This window comes from Micropterus salmoides, unplaced genomic scaffold (assembly GCF_014851395.1).
Source record: "Micropterus salmoides isolate LMB-PRFRI ecotype aquatic unplaced genomic scaffold, ASM1485139v1 Ms_hic_scaffold_14, whole genome shotgun sequence".
Classification (NCBI taxonomy): Eukaryota; Metazoa; Chordata; class Actinopteri; order Centrarchiformes; family Centrarchidae; genus Micropterus; species Micropterus salmoides.
The window spans coordinates 17,180,133-17,190,111 of NW_024040485.1; the positions used below are offsets into that span (position 1 = coordinate 17,180,133).

At 41.3% G+C, this 9,979-nt stretch overlaps 1 protein-coding gene across 1 annotated transcript; it reads left to right on the forward strand.

Moving 5' to 3' along the window:
- Positions 1 to 272: 272 nt before the first annotated feature.
- On the forward strand, positions 273 to 9,460 carry plk3 (polo-like kinase 3 (Drosophila)). Its single transcript, XM_038718067.1, has 15 exons — positions 273 to 643; positions 1,622 to 1,729; positions 1,867 to 1,983; positions 2,302 to 2,431; positions 2,562 to 2,649; positions 3,118 to 3,213; positions 3,425 to 3,623; positions 3,881 to 4,007; positions 4,272 to 4,387; positions 5,758 to 5,878; positions 5,969 to 6,052; positions 6,559 to 6,721; positions 6,972 to 7,101; positions 7,226 to 7,336; positions 7,495 to 9,460. Exons 1-15 carry the CDS (start codon positions 428 to 430, stop codon positions 7,690 to 7,692), a joined length of 2,004 nt encoding a protein of 667 aa, XP_038573995.1. The 5' UTR covers positions 273 to 427; the 3' UTR covers positions 7,693 to 9,460.
- Positions 9,461 to 9,979: the final 519 nt, after the last annotated feature.

Genomic DNA, 9,979 nt, shown 5'->3' on the forward strand with positions numbered 1-9,979 from the left:
TTCAGTAAATCTGTATTGTAGATTAAAGATGACAAACATCGGAGCCCCCCACCCCAGCCCGGGTTACAGCGTGTCATCGGGCTCGCACCAGCAAGACATGAGATGCATCAACGGAGTTAGCGCTGTTTCATTCATGCCTTCCTTACATAGCAGATCATTTTTTGATTGAGATTCTGTCTGAGCAAATCGTCTGGACTTATTCCACCAGTGCGTCTCCTCCCCCCGCCCCCTGCTCAGTGACGTTGCTGCTCGCTTATAGCCTCACAGAGCTGTGCCCAGACACGCCAGATGGATACAGACAGACGAGGTGGACACGTCGTTACGCACCAGAACAACTACTGAGAAAATAAGCCAAAGAAAGAGAGAGAGCGCTATACATAAAGGCATATATACAGACACGAACTGGTCATTTATACCGCTGTGTTTAATGGATACCGGTTGTTTCACCGCGGCGCAGCGCACTTCGTGCCACGCCATGAATGCGGATTTATTTAAACCCGTTCCGGAGCGTGGACCCCAACAATCCTCTGCCCCGGTGAAAACCAGCAGGAATAAACCCGAACAAACCAAACCAGAGCTGGCCCAGGTGGTGACGGACTCCAAGACGGGAAGATCCTACAGCAAAGGAAAGCTTTTGGGAAAGGTATGACGATTTAATATTACATGTGCTTGTCTCAGCTGCACTACAGGAATGTCTCTGAATTTGTGACATTGAGCCGCTGTTTTTGGGGCAGATACGGAAGGGTGTCGATGATTAGTCATTATTAGTTATTTTTCCAGGTGTGTTACTAACAGGAACATTGTATGACCTCGTGGTGGATGTGACCAATCTCCCCCTGCTGTGCGCGTCATTGCTGAATGAATCAGGCTCAAGGTGTGCCCCGCTCCTGTGGGCAAATACTATTACATTGGCAGAATAAACACGAATCCTCGCATTTTAGCGGCATTTCAGACGACTGCTACACATAATTACACAAGATACATCTGCCTGACTTTGCCACCCTGACCCCCCCCTCCCTGCAATATCGCCGCTGTAATGGCTTTTGACACAGTATGTGCCATGTATGAATCGAGCGACTGTATCAACATGTTGCACGTCGTCGAAACGCTGCGTCGGGCAGCTCTTTTTTTTAATTTATTTTCCCCCCTCTGCCTGCCGCAGAGCTGGAAACGTCTCCGTCAGTTTCATGGTTAATGAATGCAGCAGCTCGGTCTGCCTCATCCCTCAATGTCCTCAAGCATATAGTCTTGATGGCATCAAGAGATATGCCAATGAGCAGTATTAAAGATGACATTAAGGGTTGATTGTCGTTTTTAGGGGCATGTGGGAGCATCCAGGGCAAAAAAAGATGCTGGTCAGTTAATTATCTTTATTATAGAATGCATCAGAACAGATTTAAACCTTTTTTTTAGTGTTGACAGCTGGGTTTGTTCCATCTCTTGATAGTTTTTTTTTTTTTTTTTTTTTTTTTTTATTGCCTCCTACCAGAATTGTTGAATCATTGCTGTGCAGCTATTGATCCTCCCAGCAAAGACTTGCCATTTAAGCAGATTAAGGCCATTGCAGGTTTCCAACCTGCTGCTTTTTGTTAACTGATCATCCTGTTTGCCCCCCCCCAAGGGTGGCTTTGCTCGATGCTATGAGATGACAGACCTCTCCAACAACAAAATGTATGCTGTGAAGGTGATTCCACAGAGCAGGGTGTCCAAACCACACCAGAGGGACAAGGTACATGATGGGGCTTGTTTGCACCTCCCACTATGTGTTGCTGAGAGGCTCATGCCTGACCTGAGTTCAATATCTGCATTGTGTTTAGGATTGATCAATGCTCACAAACTGATACTGTCCAAATTTTTTTTTAACAGATAACGAATGAGATCGAGCTCCACAAAACCTTGTCACACAAGCATGTGGTGAAATTCTCTCATCATTTCGAAGACCAAGAAAACATCTACATATTCCTTGAGCTCTGCAGTCGCAAGGTGAGACTTCAGAAACTGCGTGCACAGCTTGCAAGTGTTGTGCTTGCATGTAGACAGCTTGCCTTGCATTGCTCTACAGTGGCACAACAGACTATAAACACTCAGGTTTAAAAAATTATATATATAATATTTTTTTTTAAACCTACTTTATATATACGTAATGATTACTGATGAGTCACAGACACCAGCTGAATTATCAGCATCTATTTTCTATGCTACTGCCTGTCGGGGTGTGTGTATGCGTGCGCAGCAGGAGTGTAGTACCGTCCCACTGACGGATCCCGGGTTGACAGTTGACTCATTGCTCTGTCTCTGCAGTCCCTAGCCCACATTTGGAAGGCGAGACACACGCTCACAGAGCCAGAAGTGCGATATTACCTCAAACAGATCATTTCTGGCCTCAAGTACCTCCACAGCAGGGGGATCCTGCACCGAGATCTCAAGCTAGGTATGTGAACACACGACTGAAACGTGGCGTGCGCACACAATACAAGCATCCCAGGAATCCACTGGGAATTTAGGACGGGCACATGTTATCTATGGAATGCTGACTGGACATATGTTTTTGTCTCTTTCAGGCAACTTCTTTGTCAACGAGAACATGGAGCTGCGGCTGGGAGACTTCGGCCTTGCTGCCAAGCTGGAGACGGTGGAGCAGAGGAAAAAGTTAGTATGAAAAAAGTACTTTTCTAATGTACAGTCTGTCAGACTGAAGAGACAGATATTTGAAATCTTTAATTCACATCCATATTGCATTTTGGAGCAACTAGTGTTATAACCATAACACCCAAGAACCTGAACATTACAGTCTTAACCATTTTCTAGGCTTGCATAATGCACATTAAAACCATTACATCAGTTACTAAGCACATTCCTCCTCCCACTACTTTCCCTCAGTACCTAGCTAAACCGGTTTCCAAGTGACAGTTGAATGTAACGCTTAGAGCAGAGTTTCGGTACCTGTTTGACATCTTCCTGTGGAATACCAGAAGAATAAGTGTAGCAGGAGGGGGGGATGTTCAACCACGACTTCCTTGTCTGCATGATGCACATACAGATCAGAAAATAACTTGAATAGTTTGAAGCATTAAATCTAACTTGTACATTGTTTCTTTTGTTTTGTGTTTTTCTCAGAACAATCTGTGGAACTCCAAACTACTTGGCCCCTGAGGTGCTCAACAGACAGGGCCACGGCACAGAGTCTGACGTCTGGTCCCTTGGCTGTGTCATGTGAGGGTTTTTTTTTATTTTTTTTTTATTGCTATTTTTAACCAGTAGTTATTTGCTTTGTCCAGTCATGTGTGAAGAAAACACTTGTAGGCTCAGTCAGTGATACTGTGTTTTTAAATGAGGACGCTGTACCCAACCGCTAAGATTGTTTTTAGGATGACTCATTGTTTTGTATCTGGAGTTGATGAGTGGTTGTCCTGCATCCATTCAGGTACACACTGATGTGCGGTAACCCTCCCTTTGAGACTCTTGACCTGAAGGAGACCTACAAGTGTATAAAGGAAGTCCGGTACAACTTGCCATCCACGCTCAGCCCTGCTGCACAGAAACTTGTCTCAGGCATCCTGCAGAAAAACCCCAGCAACAGACTCTCACTGGATCAAATCCTCAACCACGAATTCTTCACCAAAGTATGCAAATCATGATTCCTGTTTCAGTTTAAAAACAAAACAATGATGGGATTTGATGCTTTCATCTATTTAAGGACACTGTTGCCATCAGTCAAGATCATCATCCTTTTTTGAGAGTGGGGATGTTTGAAAGACCATACTGCACAGCATTGTTGGACGTACCATCATGTTCACTCAGAATGAGCTGTGTGTTGCCTCTGTCCCTCTTGCATCTTCCTCATATTCTTGTCTGCTTGCTCCCCCCCCCCCCTCTCTAGGGTTTTACTCCTGATAAGCTTCCCCCCAGCAGCTGTGTGATGGTGCCAGAGCTCCACCCCCCCAGCCCTGCCAAGAAATTCTTCACTAAAATGGCCAAAAGCCTCTTTGGCAAGAAGAAACCAAAAGGTACGCTGTAGTCTAGTGACACAGTTGAAACCTAGGTTGTTTGATAAGTTGTGTGTGTTTACATATTTTTCCCTTCTACAATGTATCTATGCAACACCTGTCGTCTTGCTGATCTGGTTTCATCTCATGAGAACTGATGATTAAACTGAACAACTGGATTGTAATTCAGTTTGTTTTCCTTCACACTTTTCCAAGAACTGTGTAATGCTCCTGTGGTTAAACATATTTGTTGTGACTACAATGCAAGAATCTTGTTTGTTGCAGTGGAGAAGATCCCATGCGAGGAAAAAGATGACAAAGATATTTCCAAGCTGGTATCGGGCATCGTTAAATGTTCCATCAACAGGCAGATCAGTTACAAAACTGTGGGACCCAATGAGGTATATTTTTTTTTGTTGTCTTTTTTTTTGTGTGTGCGTGTCCTACTTAAAGAAAAGAGAATGCCGTTTTGTGTTTACTTGAAACAAAATGGGGGTTTCCAGCTACTAATAAGGTAATTAAGCCTGCAAGTAGGACAGGTACTTATTTTCATGGCAGACGACATCAGTCATGACTTGTATTGCTTTGCACCCAGCGTTTGAAGTAAGCCTAACACCTTTTTGTAGTCTGTTCATTTAAACATTAAAACTATTTTACAAGTTACACTGGAAATTGGGTGAATAAAGTATTGTGAAGGAGAGTTGGTATGATGGGTTTTTTGTTTTTTAGAATAACATTGCAGATACCAGCTTAGACTGACTGAATATGGGGCAGCCAGATTATTTGACCAACTGACTATGCTTTTAATTATACAAATAAATCATCTTCCTCCTTTTTTAAAGGAGGTTTATTTTGTTTTGTTTCAGTGACATTGCACTGTAAGGTTCTGTATTGTCCCAGAAGTCCTTCAGCTTGTCAACAACCCATTAACATTTCACTGGAAGAATGTTGTAGTTAATTTTTAGTGAGAAACTTAAGTGTATTAGACCTGTTGGGGGGGCCCTTTTCTAGTATCTAAGGAAACAGTAACTGCATACTTGGCAGAATACATTATTTTCTTGATTTTTCTCCCATTACATAATTTTAATCCTACTACATACAATCTCTTGACATATTAATTTAAAAAGATTCAGAGCTGAGACTAAATGCCACAACAGCAGGAAGTTCAGTGGGCCAATCCATATGTAGTTGCTATTTATAGAGCCCAATAGAAACTACATGGTTTGCTTTTTGGAGTAATATTTCATTGTCTGCTTAACAATGAGCCTTTGCTGAGATACCAGGTTGTAGTGGATCATGAATTGGAATTAAACTTTTTCTTTCTGACTACACAAAGTTGTCAAAAGGGCCTTTTTACTTTTTTGTATTTATGCTTGCAGGAAAAACACAAGCAGCTTTGTGGTAGCTTGACACTAGAAACTACACACAGAACTTGCAACACCTTGCAGGGAAACTGGCGCTTAAACGTAGTTTCGCCCCAGTGCAGTGGCAGCAAGCATGCATAAGATTAAAACATTCAAAACCAGCAATGCAACACCTTAAAGCTGTAGAAGCATAACATTGCCTGTGTGTGGTGTTTTTTGTTAGTTTTATTTATTTATTTATTTTTTTAAATAACTGCAATCACTATGCATTAAGAGAACACCTTCAGTCTTTTTGCCACGTCATTTTTTTTTTCCATCTTGTGTTCTTACTTTCACTTTGGTGTGTGTGGGTTTTTTTTTTTTTTGTCACGACTGTATGTTAAATACTACCTTTTGTTGCTGCACAGGTGCCCTCTCCCACCGGTCAGCTGATCAGCTCTGTGCCTCTGGAACAGACTCCTGCTGAGGAGGAATCCAGGAAGTCAAACTCGCGCTCCTTCAAGGGCACCATGGCCAGCAGCACTGAACGTAGGCCCCAATTCTGAGCTGAAGTATTTCATTGCATTTTTCATTCCTTTTTGTGATCAGTGTTTCACTCAAGTCTTGTGTTCTCTTCAGCATGTGAGGACGTCTTGACCCCTGCAGCTGTTTCTGAATGTGCCATGAAAGTTCTCAACAGCTGCCTGGCTGCTATGCCTGCAGGTAAGAGAGCACAAAGGAGGCTGAGTTAAAGACTGAAAGAACACTTTTGGTCTGTCATAATGGTTGGCAAGTCAGACTGATGTGTATAACCTCAAAAAGGAAAAATAGAAATGCTGACTAGGATCTTAAATTTTTTGCGTCGGAGTTTGTGATGCAAAGCACCAAAATAGCATGCTAAATACAGCTTCCTCAAAGATGAACTACCTCTTACTTTTTGTTGCATTAAATCACAAATGGTGCAGAATCATTCAACCAGATCTTTCCCTTGCCTCAGCCATTTCTTTACATCTTCTGACTGAATAGCTGCTGACTCATGTAGCCTAAAGTACCATTTTAAGCTTATAGCTTTCTTAACATTTGTAGCATTTTTTTGTTTATTTTGGGGTAATATGCTGACTTATAGACTTCTGGAAACTTTTTTGTGTCATCCATTTTACTGTGGGATTGTGGAACAATTCCAGGATGCATAATATCAATCCTAACATTTTTATCTCTTATCTCTCCAGCCACTAGAAACCCGCCCTGTTTGTCCAGACCACAGTCCTTCCTGTGGGTGACTAAATGGGTCGACTACTCAAACAAATATGGTTTTGGGTACCAGCTCTCAAACCAAAGCATTGGTGTGCTCTTCAATGAGGGAACACATCTCAGTCTTTGTGACCAACGCAAGTAAGTACCTGTTATGGTATTTAGGTGCCATATATAAACATTTACATTCTGCTTAGAACTTTTTGACTACTTTTATGACCAAATTGGTCCAATATGCGTTCCAACTATATTTAACCAGTCTCATATAGCCAAGCCAGCCATCCCCATTAACATTTTTGACCATCATTAATTACAATTTTTAGGGGATTTAATTTTTAAATTTCAGAAATTGTCCCCAATCAAACGTAACACTTATTTTTCTGTCCAACAGGACAGTTCACTACTGCTTGACCAACAACAAACACTTCACTTTCCCTGCCAACTCTCTACCTGAGCAGCTTCGTGGCCAGAGACAAATTGTAGAACTCATGGCCAATTACATGGAGCAGAACCTTATGGAGGTATGAGCAAGGCATCTAATTCTTTAGGTAGAAGCTTTCAAAGTTGTCCAGGAGCAATTGGACAATAGCTTACAGGATGTCACATTAAATTAAACTCAATCTCAATATTTTCTGTCGTCTTCAGGGTGGAGATCTTCACTGTGAGGAGCAAGTCTCGGGTCCTCCTCCTCTGCTGCTTCAGTGGGTAAAGACGGACCATGCTCTTGTCATGCTCTTCAACAATGGCACTCTACAGGTTTGGGAAAAGCTCTCAAATTCATTTAGTTCTAGATGCATTTATAGAGTGGTACAACAAAATTACAAGTTAAAAGAAAGTTGCTCTGTTGCAGTTTACACATTTTGGTAAAGCCCCCCCCCCCTTTATATTCATGCTCTGTTTTGCATTCCTTTCAGGTTAACTTCTACACAGACCACACAAAGATCATCCTGTGCAAGTCTTCTGACGACTCCTACCTGCTCACCTACATCAGCCGGGAACGCGTCTCATACACTTACCTCCTCAGCATGCTGATTGAGTTGGGATGCACCTCTGAGCTAAGACACCGACTGCGATATGTGGTCCAGCTGCTCCAACATCATGCTGATGCCTGAGAGCACAGCTCAGTGCCTCCCAGGCTGCCTGATTGGAAGATGCCCCAGAGGCAACTTGACTGGTTGATATAATTTCTCAAGGCGGGAGCTGACGCCTGTTCAGTTGATGGAAGCCTGCTCGGAGGATTTGACCATATATTCTCGTCTGACTGGTGATTAGGCAGCTGATTATCAAATTGCTTGGGCTTGATAAACATAAAGCAGTGAGGAAGTTACCCATCTGCCTCAAGGGTTTGTAGCTATCCAGCTTATGCCTATGGTATCCACCTGGAAGGTATTGGTACCCAAAATAAGACACTCCTACATGGCCTGAAATGATGGATCCCTCACGGACAGATGCCTAAATGAAAACCCAAACTCCCAATTACCTTCTCTCACTCACTCAAAACCACGCGTCTTGGCTGGATCTTCCAAAGCCACCAACCAACCCTGCAGCTTTCAGCTTCCCCTGGTAGGCGAAAACCCTGATATGGTGTCTCAAAGGTATCTAAACACTAAAATTGTCTTATTTCCTTGCAATGGAACATGGATAATCTTGCAGCTGGAGTGCTTTTTAGGCAGTTTTCTAAAAGTATTTTAGCAGCAAGTTTATTTACACCGCTGACTTGCCCTGGAACCATGATCTTACAGCAGAGGTGCTTTGAGAAGAACTGTGGTTTGATAGACCCTCCTACCCTTGGTTGGTTTCTGGCCTCTTTTGGACTATGGTGCGCCATTCATCTTTTTTTTTATTTTTATAAATTAGCCATATATAGGATCACACTACGATCTTGACCTCACATGCACAAATAACATTCCTGGCCTTATTTGATGACAGTGATGCTAAACTTTGGAGAAAGTCATAGCTTCTTCTGCTCCATTGTTACTCTTGTATGTATTTATTTTTATTTTTTTTTGATAGTTATTTAAAACAATCTTCACTGATGTGGTACACAGCATACTAAAGGGGCTATGGGAGCAACACAATTTTGCACTTTTTTTTTGTATAATCATCTGTAAAGCGAAGCCTTTTACTACCACTTGTTTTATTTGTTTTTAACTAGATACCAAAAGGCTTTTTCTTGATTTTTAAAATGATTTACGTTTTAAATTCACAATACAGTAGGTTAATGTATTTGTGTGTGTGTGCACCACACGTGCTGGTAAACAAAACTGTTGGTTGGAAAATGGGGGGGGGGGGGGGTTAAAAGTGCCTTTCTGAGGGATGTCTGTATAGTGCAATAACCTTTTTTTTTTGTGTTTTGTTTTGTGTGAATATCAAGCTGGATACAAACAAGATTCGAGATGAGTTTTACAGGTGGGATTTACTTTTGTACTTTGAGCCAAGTTTAAAAGTAAGTCCAATAGCACTACACTCTCACTACCTGGTATAAGCTTTTAGAACAACTGGTATCATAAGTATATATATCCCAGTAATATCTACTATGGGGGGGGAAAAGAAAACATTGTACTCTGTTGTACTGTAATCCTTATCGGTTTACATTGCTTTCTCGACCCAGAGTTGTATCCTAAAAACTGTGACCTAGAATGCAAGTATTACGTACATGTGTTTTCAAAAAACCCAACATTGTGAAAGCCATCTGCCAATTCAGAAGAGTCTTTATTTTTTGGCACAGAATGTCGTGTTTATTTATTTTTTATTTATACATCTTTTTTATTTATTGTGTAAATGTTATGGTCTTGAAACAAGGAAATGTTCAATTCTGATCACCTTTTGTATGTAACATTTTGGGGAAATGGGATAAAAATAAAGTTTATTGAAAATGAACTTAATTTGCTCTTATTGTTGCACATTGAAACGCATTGCATTTTATGCTGTGGTTTAGGTTTCCCACTAGACTAGTGATGAATTTTCAAAATTGTCATTTGGCCTTTGCTGGGTGACTGCAGTGTGCACATTTAATACTGTATCACATTAACGCTTGGTGGATAATTATAGCTCTTAAACAAACTGTGCTGTCAGTCACAACTATAAGGTTTTTTTTTTTTTTGGTTATGTGATGACAGCGGGTGATATGACCATCTGTCAAGATATTTACAAAATTAAATTAAATATTGAATGTACCTTTCATCCTATTTTGAATAATTTAAGGACAAATTTTATTTTTTGTTTTTAAAGAGGAATATGCTTCCCCTGATGGGTTACCCTCTGGCAAGGGTTATTAGACAGGGTTGTCCTCTTAGCCCATTTCTCTTTATTTCTTTGAACGCTGGCAGTGACTGTATAGTTCTACAACCATGTTGAAAATTATAAGGGTGAGCACGATGCAGATGACATTCTTCTGTT

Excerpts from the sequence above, each read along its gene's own strand:
- plk3 (XM_038718067.1), top strand. The coding sequence starts at position 428 with ATGGATACCGGTTGTTTCACCGCGGCGCAGCGCACTTCGTGCCACGCC. Across the intron at positions 1,730-1,866 it reads AACCACACCAGAGGGACAAG|ATAACGAATGAGATCGAGCT; the intron begins GTACATGATGGG and ends TTTTTTTAACAG. Across the intron at positions 2,432-2,561 it reads GCACCGAGATCTCAAGCTAG|GCAACTTCTTTGTCAACGAG; the intron begins GTATGTGAACAC and ends TGTCTCTTTCAG.